Source organism: Oryza brachyantha, chromosome 11 (assembly GCF_000231095.2).
Source record: "Oryza brachyantha chromosome 11, ObraRS2, whole genome shotgun sequence".
NCBI classification, from domain to species: Eukaryota; Viridiplantae; Streptophyta; class Magnoliopsida; order Poales; family Poaceae; genus Oryza; species Oryza brachyantha.
In genome coordinates, this window is record NC_023173.2 from 10,844,560 (window position 1) to 10,860,320 (window position 15,761).

The window sequence follows — 15,761 nt, forward strand, 5'->3', positions numbered from 1 at the left end:
AGAGGATGGGTACATGCACCACGGGTATATTATTGAATATAATATAGATGTTTTATTACTCAGTTAAAAATGTTTTAACTATTAAAATGATCAAGCATAATTAAATCACACATTGAAATATTTTTGCTTGAGGGTATGAAACATTAGTTCAAGAAAAGATAAGATCTTTAACGTTTCACCACTAATAGAAAAAATGTTTCACCACTATATAAAAAAGTGTTCCAATATATTAAAATACTAAAACATAATTAAACCATGAATTGAAACATTTAGCTTTCACATATGAAACATCCTCACTCAACTGATGAAACATCATATATTTGTGAGAAATCAAAGATAAAGTTATGAAATTATGCGGAAAAATCCTAGTGTAACATATCATAAAATACTTTTGAAATGTTCAAACAATATTGTATGCATCACTAAAGAGATTGTAAAAAATGATATTTTCAGAGAAATATAACTACATGAGATATTGTTGTAAAGAATTAATTACAACAAACACAATAATATATAATCGGACATATAGTGTATGAGAAAAGTAAGTTTAAAAATATGCTAATATGTTGTGCATGTATGGCTGTTAGAGGACATATGGAACATATGCATATGGAAGTCGACGTAGCGGAGTTACAGCGTGCAGAGGAGAGAAGTGGGTGCGGGCGTCCGATGTTTCACCAAGTCTGGCGCTGGTATAGAATTATTATTGAGATGATTATTATATATTGCACACACAAAAAAATTTTGTGTGACTTGTCAGAATATCATATAGATGACTAGTAAAATTCAGAGTTTTGGGTGCTCTTTTCCTGCCTAAGGACCCATTTGAATCATAGGATTGAAAAAAATGGAGAAATAGGAAAAATATAGGATTCTGACAGTAATATAAGTGTAAAACAGAAGATTATAAAACACATGAAAAACGTAGAAATGCCCGTTTGATTGGATCACAGGAAAAACACCGGAATTTAAAGAGAGATAAAGACTCAAATGATTTTTTCCAAAAGGTTCTACCTCTTGTTAAAATTCCTCCAAAACTTGTATGGGAAGAGGCATTCCATAAGAGTTTCATAGGATTCATTCCTTTGATTCAAAGGGCGTTGTAGGAAAAATTCCTATAGAAATGAAATCCTCTAAAATTCCTATAATTTCCTTTCAATCAAAAGGGGCCTAAAAATCAAAGGTTCATAGTTGATTTACATTAATTAGTGGGTATCTTAGGGTGACCATATGTGAAAATCAATTTATACATTCGTCTCTCTGCGTAAGGAAATGTTTTTCATGCAGTCGTTTTACCCATCTGTAAAAATTACCTATATCCAATTCCACCGTTAATTAGATGCTTGGCTTTCCATTTGTGAATATCACTTTAAGCCGTTTGGAAAAACAGAGGTGTCCTTTGAAGCCATACACTATGTCAACCACATGATGGAGGGCTAGATTGCATATTATTCATCGAATAAAGGAAAACAAGTCATTTTACTGAATAATTAACCACAAAAATCCGTTTTGGGACGATATTACTGGTAAAATACCTCTTAGATCTATATCATCCGCATCCATTCACATCATGCTTCATGTACCATGTCCATTTGTCATCGTTGTTTTCTACATGCAGTACTCCACTAGGGCATGAAAATAAAGAGTCGGTTACAAACTCTAATAAATTTCAGAAACCTATAGTAATAGATCGTATTTATGTTATAAAAAATAATGTCTCATGTAATCACACAAGTGTACAATATTAAATTCACTTGCAGAACCCAACAATATAATTAGAGAGAGGTTCTAGACAAACACGAGTTACCCCTATCGCGATCCGTATATCTGTTCCATAGACCTCGTGCGGTAGGCTTAGAAGGCATATGGGAAAACAGTGTTCCGTGATAGGTAGATGACACTATTTCGAGGCTGGAATGCACCGGTGGACTATATCTGATCCGGTTTGGCAAAATCTGCTACCAACTGCAACGAACTCCCCCTGCAGGATCTAAAGCACAGGTAGGTAGCTTGGTATACATCTACGTGCATTTCCGGCACCTTGAACATCACTGTGGAATGAGGGTGGCATAACCCTAGCACCTAAAATTTAGCCTCAGCTGGCGTGAAGCAGCTAGCGACAGTGTCAAGAATCCTACTGGGGAGTTGAACAGGGCTGCTTAGCTTTGATTTCGGTTGGACCCGAGTTTCAGTGAAACTTTGCCCGGAAATTGAACGGAATTTTACTACTAGCCATTCTTGGGTACTTGCCATAATTGATAGCTAATATGTGTACTAACTTAGGGTGTGGTTATGTATCCCATCATTTCTAGGGTGGTGTGTTCTTGCATCAAGATTATTGAAGTGTTTGTGATCGATGGTCATTTCGAAAAAGGAAAAAAAAGTCTTTTTTCACACCCACGTCAGCGGCACTGGCATAGATGCAACCGCATAACTGGCATAGGTCTAGTTGATTCCCACCAACTCTCTCTGGTCAAAAATATTTATCAACATGCCTATGATAATATGCTAGTACTTTTCGAGGAAAATCTATCTATATCATTTGTCTTGTATTTAAACTAAGCATTGAAAAAATAATTATTTATTGGAATTTTAGAAGTTTGATCAAATCTTATTATAAACTACAATTTTTTTTTTACTGGAGTGTGGTACATATAAACGGACTATAATCATCCATCCATGATTATTTTTCCTGTTGCAATGAAGCTATATACCATATTAGTGGTAGGGTGCTTTATGCACGGAATGAGGTTATTGTGTGTGTGCACCATACTGGGAGGTGAGCAGGAGGCACTTGGCTGAACAGCACCTGCAGTTAGGGCTGAAAACGGAGTAAATACGGATGGATAATACACGTACCGTATTTGTTTTCATATTTTTAGGCGGATATAGAAACGGATACGAATATCTCGGATACGGAAACAAATACGAATTATCTCGAATACGAATAAGGATCGGATGTAGTCGAACACGAATACGAAAACAAATATTTCTTGGAACATACAAACCAGTCAAACCGTTCGTAAAAACAAATAACACCACATATATATAGCTAACTTAATCAAGATAGTGATCATTTTAGGCCTCATCATAGATTAAACACGTTACATTTAGTTTCATGGGTAACAGATAAGTGACATAAGTCCATCCCATAGCATACAATGAGTTTAACAAATACTGATAGTCTAATAGCACAAAAGCAATTTGTAGTAAATTGATTGATGCCTTGATAGGCCAGACCTGGAATCAAGCGGGCTGAACTGATTTTAGGTGTTCGTGGATATCTGCTCATTATAATATGCGGATATCCGTCGGAATATCCGTATCCGTCGGAAACTGGCATACCATATTCGTATTTGTATCCGAAGAAAATTATCCGTATTCGTATCCGTATTTGAATTATCCGGGAAATATCCGCTCCGAGCTACCTCCGTATCCGTTTTTTTCCGGAGCGGACGGAAACTATCCGCTCTGTTTTCAGCCCTACGTGCAGTACCACCGTGGCTGAACAGCGGATGAGTTTCTGTTTCGTTGGTGCGGATGAGAATTAATTGGACGTGAGAAGTGCATGCATCTCATGGAGTGATTTAATTAATTATCTAGTACGCTTATTGTGAGATTTGATAAAGTATCTTTTATAGTATTTGATAGTGAAGATCTATATTTATTTATTTGGATGATAATGTTACCGCATTAATTCCAATAGCTCGTTAAGAATTTACTTGCCAAGATTACCCAATGTCACCCCTTGTTTTCTCTCTAACCTTGATGTGTCAGCAGGGGTGAGGGAAGTGTCGTAGTTACACAATGCCCTCAACACATTATGAATGATTAAGCTATTACTTATTACTGATGTCCATTTATTCCTGTGACTTCTTATGATTATATACCCGTCAACATGTTCTTTATTGTTGATGTATGACATTTTCGCAATATATTAGATTAATTTATTTGTATCTATGTAAATGTTTCCACGATGGTTTTGTCTTAGAAGAGATTATGCTCGAACATATTAGATTTGGTATAGATGTTTGGTTGTTTAGTGACATGATTCATCAGGTGTTACGTCGAACCAACTAAAAATATTGAACTAAGCTCTAGGCTCTCTGATAGTAGCAAGACTGCAACATCTGTGTTCATTGTGGCACTTGCTCATTATATAATTATGGCAGATGGCATATAAAAGAAAGTGGATTTTCACCCCGTGATGTGAAATCCCCTTGTTTCACACATGTCAGATAAATAGTTATCTGAAAAATTAAGAAAATTATGAAAAGATGGACTAATATGGAATATATTATTCCACAGAGATGCATAAAAACAAATTAAACTAAAAATAGTATAGAGATAATCATGATTAAAGTTTTATTTATGCTTTAACTTGCATGACTTGAATTTAAATTTGCATCTTTTCGGAGCAATATATGTCATGTTAATCCATCTTGTCATATATCTATTACTATTATATATTTGACATGGGAAAACCAGGGTGTGTAGGATCCAAGGATGGGAACAATTTCCCTATATTAATATTGGTAGGCATGACAAGTAGTAATTACCAAAATTTATGCTATTCCTTTTTGAAAAATAACTATAAAAATGGAGGACCCTTATTTAAAAAAGGAATTGTTTTGCTCTGTGCCAAAGCTCGGCATGGACCTTGCTGTCTAAGTAGAACCCATCCAGAAAACAGGTACATCAATGTCAATCCCTTTGGCATGGAGATGAACCTCCGCGCTGTTAGGTGTGATGCGGAGCAAATGGTCTACTTTTGAAAATAATTTTTGAAAAGTCCATTTTCGTAGCTTGTTCTCGCAAAGGGTCAAATAGTGCAAAAACTGGTAATAATTTGCATGTCGTTGGTGGCAACAGGGACACGGAGGCAGATTGAGGGCATCACTGTGGCTGAACGATGCTCCACACTGGCGCATTCGAAGATCGACCTAAAGGATTCATTTGAATATGTTTTTTTTAAAGACTTTTGAACATGTTGGGTTGCTGGTCCCCTCTAAAAATCATGGCGCCGGTAACTACCTGGATCAGTTCGGCAATAATCCTGTGCCAACGTACTGTGCAGAAGTTATCTTGTCCACACACCACCTCTGTATGCACCTCCTCATAGGCCAGACACCACTGGTTAAGTCACCGTGGATATAATACCATATGATCATCATCATATATCCCACAAGTTGACCCCCATTAGGGCCTTATTAATTTTATACTCATCCATAGTCTACATGGCATTAGTGAGTGAGTGAGGCAGTTCAGTATATAATAACCGTGGACTTAAACTAGAACTTAACTTATAGTTTAAACAATTTATTCTATAGGTTGGGTGTAAACAACATGACCATGTCAAAGCCGTGCCTCTCTAGCTACCTGGCGTACATGCAGTTATACGTTGCTACTTCCTCGGTTGTACGTTATGCTAGATTTATCCGTAAAACTATATATATTTCTATACGTGTCTAGATTTATTATTATATATTCCCTCCGTTCTATATTATAAGAATTTTTGGCATTGTCAAGATTCGTATATGTGCTAATGAATCTAGACATATATACAAAACATATACATTGACACATGAATGAATGTAGACAAACCTAGAAAGTCTTATAATATGAAACGGAGAGAGTATATAAATACAAGACTAAAAAAATCTTACTCCTTCTGTTTCACAATGTAAGACTTTCTAATTTTGCCTAGATTTATATGAATGCTAATGAATCTAGACATATATATATAAATTATGTACATTTATCAATTGATAAATTTAGATAAAGCTAGAAAGTAAGTCTTATAATATAAAACAGAGATAGTACATGTAAAACATGCTGAAACCGAATACTACTTTACGTATATGCAAGTCCGAAGTGTGAACAAAAGCATCCTTATGCAAGTCCGAAGTATGAACAAAAGCATCCTTCTTTTTTTTTTCCTTTGTCATTGCTCCCGTTGCAAGGAAATGGATGGTATGACACTGCTACCTATCTAGCGCCTCTTTACATAATCTACAAGAAAAGCATTGATTCCCTCCTGAATTGCTCCTGCTCTCCTTGCCAGGACTCCAAGGCACCTCTGGGACTAGAAGAAAATGGTAGCAGGAGACAAGTCTACAAACAATCCAAGCGGTTGCACATGCAGAATAGTCGTCAGAGAACACACATTCTCAGGCATTTGGCTGAAACTAACCGAACAGTCCGTTCTAGCCTGCATAAGGTATGCACACATATATATTTCGCATATATATATATATATTAAATTTCTGTGTTTTCGCAGTATAGATAGCTGATCATTTCGATGAAATGTTAATACCTGTGCTAATTAACCTAATTAATGAAGTTGGCAGCTGGTCGCACGCTGGCTTCTCTGAAGGGACAGAACTGTTTGTATGCGAGAAACAACTCGAAACTTTCTGTGAGGTTTGTGGTTGTTTCTCTCCTTGTTGGCAACTGATCCTCAACGATCATTTTGCGTCAAATATGCACACAAACCCGTCAGTGTTTGCTGCTTGCTGATGGTAAAAAACATGAAACTCCATGCAGTTAGTTGGACGTATATCTGTAGCTATTGCTGTTTGAACAAAAAAAACACAGTTCTGCAATTGATGGTTTATCAACAGCGTGACAGAATCTACGGCTGAAATTTTACTGTCATCAAGAGGTACCAAAGTTTTAAGGTATCAAACTCTCTTGTATAAAATGTGTTACCTCTAGATACTTGAGGTTTTCAGATATACTAAAATTTAATACTAGCTAGAAATGTCTCAAGAACCACGAGATCATTATTTGCTCTTGCAATAGGTACTTAAACATTGACAACTTTCTCCTGCATTGAAAGGATTTGCCAGGATTAATGAACGCTTTGAGTACTTGGTTTTACAAATAGCAAAGCTTGAAAGATTTATATTTGCGTATTTAGAATTGGCCGTTTTGTAATGTTAATATTTAAAATATAATCCATCAGGGAGCTCTGTGGTATACAGAATCTGGCATGGAGAGTCTGAAGCAACTATTCTATGAGTGGGAAATCCAGTTACTTTTGATCTTAAGCTTCACACTACAATTGTTCCTCTTCTTCGCGGGTAGCCTTCGGCGGTGTAGTACTAGTGGTATCCTAAGGTTCTTGATTTGGATAGCTTATTTGGGTGCAGACTTGGTTGCAATTTATGCCCTCGGCTATCTTTCACGATACGATGACATACTCAATGAAAGGCACATAAGTAGGAGAAACAAATCAATGGCTTTCTATTGGGCACCATTTCTCCTAATCCATCTTGGTGGGCAGGACACCATCACTGGTTTTGCTATGGAGGACAACAACCTGTGGTTGAGGCATTTGTTGAACCTAGTGACCCAAGTTATGCTAGCACTATATGTTTTCTGGAAGTCCATTGGAAGGCAGGATGTGTATCTTCTAGTTTCTGGTATCTTTGCATTCGTTGCTGGGATTATAAAGTATGGGGAAAGAACATGGTCTCTAAACTGGGGGAGCACTAAAAGCTTTGAGAGCTCAACTGGAGACCTTTATAAGAAACAAATGCCTAAGCAGATCTATGGTGGTGCTAGCTATTCTGGCACTGTTTGTGTTGCTCTTCGTTCAATGTCATATGTCCATGGTGTATTTTCGGCACGCACCTTGTTTGACAACAGCCCTTTGATCGAAGATACGCTAGGAGATCTGGAAAAAACACTCAAGGTGGTGAGGCTTGAGCTAGGCATGATATATGATGATTTGTACACCAAGTCTCTTGTGCTTAGAACAAGGAGTGGCATCATACTTAGATGTATCTCTCAGATATCTGCTATTATTGCTTTTGTGCTATTCCTTACTCACAATAAACACGGTTATGGTAAAGCTGACATTGCAATCACCTATTCACTGTTTACCGGAGGCTTCTTCCTGGACATCTTTGCAATTTTATTCTCCATGATGTCACCATGGACATGGGCATGGTTAAAGGCTCAAAAATGCGACAAACTCTCCATATTTTCATGGTTTATTCTTTCTAGTGATGCTGGATGGCCAGAGAAGCAGCAAAGATGGCCAAAATCAATGGGGCAGTACAACTTTCGATGCTTATTATCAACTGGGTACCAACCAAGGACACTTAGTCAACGAGTGATGAAGGCCATTACAAATTTAACAAAATTGCTTGGTATTGAGAAAAAGAAAGTATTTTGGATGAGCAAGCTGCTAGACACGGAGCAAGTGGATGTGGGCATGACGATGATGGAACACGTTGCGAAGGAAGTCCGAGTCTTACACGAAGAACTGTACCTTGGAGAAAAACACAAGGAGCCTCGTGAATGGCCGAGGCTTGGCCTACTGCTGGAGAGGACACAAGCTCGATTAGCCTCGGATTTTGGTTTTACTATCATCTTCCTGCACAAGCTAACCGAGGTACACTTAAGTAGATGTCCCCAACATACTAATCCAGACATCGAGACAACCACTGAATCCTCATATTTACCCACTGATCAAGTGGAGATCTGTCGAAAACTATCCAACTACATGATGTACCTTCTAGTTGCCAACCCTTCCATGCTGCCTCTCTCTACCAGCGCGGTGGCCACGCTGGAGAGCTCTCAGCAACCTCGAGCAATGGACTTGCTGCTCATAGAGGAATCGCTTGAGGAGTTCAGTGTCATGCTGGACAAGGATACGCTAGAGGAGATGATAGCACTGTGGCTGAGGCTGCTCATTTTCTCTGCTGGCAAGTCAAGGGTGGAGATGCATGCAGCTCAGCTGAGTAGAGGAGGGGAGCTCATCACCTTCACCTGGCTACTCATGGCGCACTACGGGATAGGGGATTCCCAGACTAGAAGGGTTCGGATAACCAATGATAATACTGGGAATTCTGACGTTAGGGAGGCATATGCCATGTATGTTCCTGCACCAAATCATCGACCAACAAGAGCGTAGATGGCTAGAAGCTGCCAGCGTGTAATGACTTATCGATTGTTTATTTGTTTGGCTTATTTAGCTCAATCCCTGTTATGATTTATGATAGCAACCATGCATGGTAACTGGCAGTGGCAAGGTATCTCAAGCTTTGTTCTAGCAAGCTCAAGGATGGTTTGATCGATATCTTTTTGTATTTTATTGTTTCATCCAAAAAAGGTGTGAGATTTGGTGGCCGATTATCCGATAGGTTCGATTTAGCGACATGAAGACGTTCACGTTTGGAGCTTTTGATCAACCGATCGTCACCTTGCAACCGCTATATCCGCATTTCTAGTCATCATCAACCATTGTCTCGCGTAATGGGTCTCACTATGAAAGTGTGGCTCATGCAAACAATCGAATAAATTCACATGAACAAGGACAACGCAGTTAGAATAGCAGATGAAAGATTAACCACACGAAGTTGGGGTCACATGAACCGATGTAGCAACAAAACTATAAACTGATAGAATAATCAAAGAAAAAACTCAATTCCTAACAGTGACGACGGTTGGCTATTTATCAGTTACGTGAGGTGGTAGGACATCCATAATATGGCCGGACCAACCAAGCAAGACTCGATTACATTGCACATGGCCCAAAATAGATTTGGATTGTAAGAGAGATCTTTAGGGCACCTTCAATGGGGAGTTGCAGGCTGTTGCGGAAGCGGCCTTTTTGCGAAATACCCCCTGCGCGGCCCGTTCGACGACTGCATCGTCGTCTCTCGTCACGACGGCTGGGCTCGCGCTCCTAGTACTCGACGGTCGTCGTCGCCACCGTTCAACCACGCTTCCCGAGCAGTCATCGGCGTCCATGAATCCGGTGCACGCGCATGCGATTTTGGCGCGAGAAGCTGTGAAATCCCATCCTTTGGCGTGACGTTTTCCCCCTCAAATATCCATTGCTGCCACTCTCCTTTTCACATCCACATCTGAGAAGGAGCCGAGGCGAGTCGAGGCGCATGGCGGGGAAGGAGGCAGCAGCGGCGAGCGCAGCAAGGAAGAGCACAGCGGCGCAGTCGCAGAAGGCTTCAGTGGCGGCGCAAGGCCGGAATGGTATCTCTGCGCCACCATACAACAGAGCCCCTCCCTCATCGGCGAGAGGTGGAGAAGGGAGAGATTTTGGGTAGATCTGTTGCATGAACGGGGACTGAACTCCACCATCCACTGGTGGCTGATTCCCCAGCGCCCCAAGCTGATGTAGCTAAGATCTACAATGAAACAACCCCAACTCATAGGATGAGAACCATCAATTGCACTAGCGCCCGAAGTTGGTACATCTTCAAATCCAAACCAAGAAAATGCGGCTCTTCTGCGGAGAAATGCATATCTTCATGATCGACCAACCCATGTCAAGCTCTGAGATGATTTAGTAGAACATATATGGCACCGCTTTGGATAGAGAAAAAAATGCTCATATATTTATCTATGCATATATAACTTAACTGTATGTTATCTAGCTATGGATGTAATGTGTAATGTCATTTTAAGTCCTAAGTATGCTTGAATATTACTGAGATGTGTAGCAACACAATGATATACAAATATGTATTCATGATTGATCCACAGTTGCATGCAGAGCATTAAATAGCCAAACAGATTACTAGTTGTCTTTTGGGTTGAAGGAGCTGTCTGTTTAGCACTGAACAGACAACTACCGTCTAAACCATTGCGGGTGCCTTTATTGATTTGCGAATTCCCAATGTATCACTAGGAATTTTGATGTGGGAGTAAAATCATATAAAAGTATACACCAGAAATTTTATAATAAATACTCATGGACCCCAATAAACTTTTGAATCAGCAGTGAAGTTCATTTGAACTTAGTGTAGTTAGGAAACCCAAACATGAATAAAATACATATGTAATATCTTGGCATGCAGGAGTGCAAATGGATCAGATAATATCTTATCCGATCCGCTCTGAATCAGTCCTTTTTTGAGAATATGTTGAAGGTTTTTAGATATTTGGCGGATACGAATCCAGATGCAGATAGTACTATGCGGATATGGATGTAGATGTGGTGTGAGTAATATCCTATGGATGCAGAGTATCCAATACTTCATACGGATTATCCAATAATTATTTTTAGGGATAATCCGACTTTAGCCCAACAACCACTTCAGCGTAAGCCCAATCCACAATTTAGCTCCGTGTTATAATGTTTTGTATTGACAGTTGAAGTCTAGAACTACAAATACTTGTCTTTTGTCCGATGCCACCTATGTTCATAGTTACAAGTTGTATCTTATTAGTTTTTTTTGTATGGACTATGGTGTATGCATAATTGGACATCATGTAGTTCTAAATTGTTTAATAGCATGTAGCACTTGTGATATTCTTGTTGCATTGTTGTCTATCACCGTGATGACTTAATGTTGTATGAATTGCATATACCTTTCATATCTGATAATTATAATCCGTTCCCGAACCAGCTCCACACTGATTCTGCACAGTATCCACAATCCGAAATAATCCGTTTCGTATCTGCATATGCACATCACTGGTACCGACTCCGAATCTACTTAATAATTATGGTTTAGAATACATGATGACCATTATCCATCCGAATCTGATCCGTTTGCACCCCCCCTCCCATATGAGTTAGCTTGTACTCCATATGCTCACTCCAATTTTCTTTGTCCATGCAAGTACTTCTACGAATGATAATAGACAAAACTCACGGTGCAATGATATTTATTCAAGTATATAACAGTTAAATCTTGTATGTAAAATTTGCATCTTTGCTTATTGATGTGCAACATATGTAAGATTATATGTCAGATGGTTATGTCATTATCAGAAAAGTGGGAAGAATGATGTGCAACAATGTGCTAGATCCTCTATTTCATTTGTTTATTTGATTTAATTTACAAATGAAGCATGAATGCTATACTCATGTTTGTGTTTGCTTCTTAAATCTTGCGTGTACGTACTCTTCTTTGTTTTGCAAGGAACTATCCATATGTTAGCAACCAACCCAATTAGTACATTACATGCACCCGGGTGACGTCGCAACGAATTAATTGATATCAGTCCAACCAAGATGAGACATAAGCAAATAATTATGAGAATTCACATAACTCAAACAGTTTACTTCCAAATTGGATATCTCACAAGTGTCAAGGGTACAATCTCTGGTTTCACATTCAATTGCGGTATTCTACGAGTTGATAAATCTGAAAATATTTTAGAATATTAGAAAATAGTTATACTATGATTCATTAGTTAACTCCCTTCATATTGGAGTATTCATGATTTTCGTTTTCAAAAATATTAAATAAATCATCTTTGACTTAGCAGTACACATTGTCTCCCAGTTATCACAAAAATGAAACACGGCTAGATGTTTGATCTCTAGTAGGCCTTTCTGTCTGCCACATGCTTATGCCTGACAGCCACCTTGTACCTTACTGCCTATGCTAGCCGAGTAATTTTACGGTCCAACAAAAGTACCACGAGGTACTGGTATCTCGTGGTATCAAATCGTTTTTTATCGTTGAATCTACCAACGTACATCCTAGATCTAATGATGAGAAATGATTTGGTACCTCGAGGTATCGGTACCTTGAGATAATTTTTGTTGGACGGAAGCAAATCTCACGCTGGCCATGTACGATGATGCTGAGGTGAAGATATATATCCTCTTGGAGTGTGATCAGCTTGCAACATGACATGCCCACTATTGCATCTTTTTTGAGCAGTCGATCCAACTGTGCGTACCTCAGAGAACCACTTGTGGCAAACGCACATATTTTCTAGCATTAAAATTGGGCCAAATATTGGTCATTCACGTAAGAGATGTCTGTGAGACTGTGATTGATGGACACCTGTTCTTCAATTAAGAAAAGTTGCTTCCAATATTAATGGTTTGATTGCGGCAATATCTGCATAGCTGCCAGTAAGGGGTGTAAACGGGTCGGGTTCGATTGGATTTCGTCTATCTCATATCTTAACCTATATTTTATCATCGGATTCGGATTAAATACAGATATTATCGAATATGGATACGATCACGGATAATAGCGGGTACGAATACAATGCAGATACGTACTAAGACGGATACGAACACTTACGGGTATGAATATTTATGTGGATATTAAGTCAAAACAACAACCATATGTACCACATAGATAATAGCTATTGAACATTTGCATACAACCAAAATACGACTATATTAAGGGCTAGCAGTATAGTAATGTCTTACGGTTGCAAAATAGTAGCAAAAGTACCAATACTTCAGTAGGACAAACACTAAAACATGACAGTACCATCAAAATTGCAATTAGGTCACTAGCTCCAGTACAGTAGCCGTATTCTTCCTATCTTATCTCTTTTGCTGTTTTGCATAGCTGAACGAGGTGAGCTGGGAGCGGTCTTCCTGAGTGGATGTGCTGATCGTCAAGCTGCCGAGTCTGTGCCTCGACCGTGGGGGACAGATGTGCTCCTGTTTTGTATTCAGTATTGTATAGTTGCAAACCTGCTTTTATATTTTACTCAAGGTTACGTGCGGCTCCGGTCTGTGCCTCGACCGTGGGGGCGAAGGAGGACGGCGGGAGGCGGACGCTGGACGCCGGGAGGTGGAGGCCGAACGCCACCGAGGCTAGGGGAGGCGGAGGCTGGCCGGACGACGGACGACGGCTCAAGGCCGGACCGGAGGCTGGGCAGCGGCGGCCGGCGGGAGGCGGAGGCTGGACGGCGGCGGACGACTTCTGACCTTGTGTGCGCGTGCGCCTATCAGCCTGTGCGGTTGTGCGCCTTGGGCGTGCGGCATGAGGACTAGGACCGTGACTCGGCTTGGGCCTTAAAAAGCTGGAGGATGAAAATACTGTCTGGTAAACCGGATAATTATCCGGATACATATCCGGGTATTATCCGCAATATATACCGGATAATTCATATCCGTCGGATATTGGCCTCCCAAACTCGATCTCATATCCGCCAAAAAATATCTGGATTCGGCTCCGGATCCGTGTAAAATCCCAGGTAACCGAATAAATAACCCGAATTTATCCCGAATTAATATGAGCGAGTGGGCGGTCGGGAAATACCCGCCCAGTTTTCACCCCTAGCTGTCACTGTGCTGCTACAAATTTTGGACTAGAAGGTGATGTAATAATGCGTGCACACCCACCGTGTGCCATTCAATGATTCAAATGAGATTCACTGTAGGTGTGCGACTCTATATGGTTCCTTTTTATAAAAAAAAGTTAGCATACAGAATATACGTTGCAATGGAATTTTGATTAAAATAAATTATCATTAAAGTGTTATTAATATTAGTTTCTGCATATATCATCAGTTGATTGTCCTTTTTTTATTTGCTTGTTTCATGTGGAATTGTAATTACTGTGACATGTGGACCATTTAGCCCCACACTGTCCTTTTTTCCCACATAGGAGGATACTTGGTTGAGGATGAACGATGTCTAAACTCTTTACTACCTTGCTAAAACAAGATAGGGAGAGTTGGTGATCGGATGGTAACATATTCATCACTCACCACTACCATTACTTTGTTTTATTAAAGAATAGATCGTGCCAATATTTATAAATTTTAACTTTTTTCTTAAATAGAACATGATTATTATTATATTGATTTTCTAGCTGAAAATGTAACGTCATAACATATGGTTACCTTACATTTTAAACAACACTCCAACCATTCCAAAATGATTTTTTGGAGTAATTATTATATTGGAGTTTGCAAAAGTTGAGATAATTTTGTTGAGATTTGAAGAAATAGTGAACAAGAGCACAAATATCATGTGGGGGGACACATGCATTGAAGTTTGCTAAAGAGAAAGGCAATTAGTATTTTTAAGTTTTTATTGGTATGAGTTTGATAGGGTAAAAATGATGTTTTCTGGGATGAAGTATTTGATTATTATTATTATAAGATAAATCGTCGTGCTATATTACTTGTTAAAACAAATTATGCATGCTACTATTGGAAAATAAATTATCTCTTTTTGTAAACAGGGGTTTTATAATATTGTTAATTCGAAACTACCCTGAACATACGCCAAGCCTACGAGATCTGATTTACTCCAGTGGAGATCATTCGCTTTGAGGTTCGAGTGATATGAGTTAGTTTGATCTTATAATTAACAAGACTAAATAGATTAGCTTAACTAACTGATGACTGATGCACGTTCTTGAGGCCAACCGATTGACGCACGGTTTTGAAAGACAGTTCAACGGTCAGTTATAGATTCAATACATGTTTAATGATTATAAGTAATGAAGGAAGCAACCATTTTGCCTTGAATAAACTCACGATAAGAAAAGTCTATCAAAATAATCAAATTAAACTTATTAAAAATAATTATTGACAGATCAAAATGAATCAAGACAATATAAGATTAGAGCTAATAAGGGTAAAGCAATCAATAGATTATTAATGCAAACTTAGCAATCTAACATGACGATGTTAATATTTAAAAATAATAAAAGGATAACTCATCGGCAAGAACTCCGAATGAAACATTGGTCAAAACTTATCAACTTAAAAAAGTTATATGATTAAATATAATATAGTAGTTTAGACTTAACTGAGATAATATAAAATTGATAATAATAAATAGAAATTATTAAGTTGACAAATCTTGCTCAAACTTATAGATAAACCAAATCAATCTAAGAAACTGATCTAAATGAAAAACAACTGTTAAGATAACACGCAAGCACAAAATTATGATTAGAACATGAGACTAAACCAACAAACTATAAATCAAGTCGATATGATTACCGGTGATGAGCTGGAGCTAGGTCGAATTGATGCTGCTGCACTCATTGAAACTACTCCTAAGG

At 38.7% G+C, this 15,761-nt stretch overlaps 1 protein-coding gene across 1 annotated transcript; it reads left to right on the forward strand.

The window, feature by feature from the left end:
• The first annotated feature begins 6,994 nt into the window (after positions 1-6,994).
• LOC102709123 lies at positions 6,995-8,926 on the forward strand. The gene has a single exon (XM_006663371.2). It carries the CDS (start codon positions 6,995-6,997, stop codon positions 8,924-8,926), a length of 1,932 nt encoding a protein of 643 aa, XP_006663434.2.
• Positions 8,927-15,761: the final 6,835 nt, after the last annotated feature.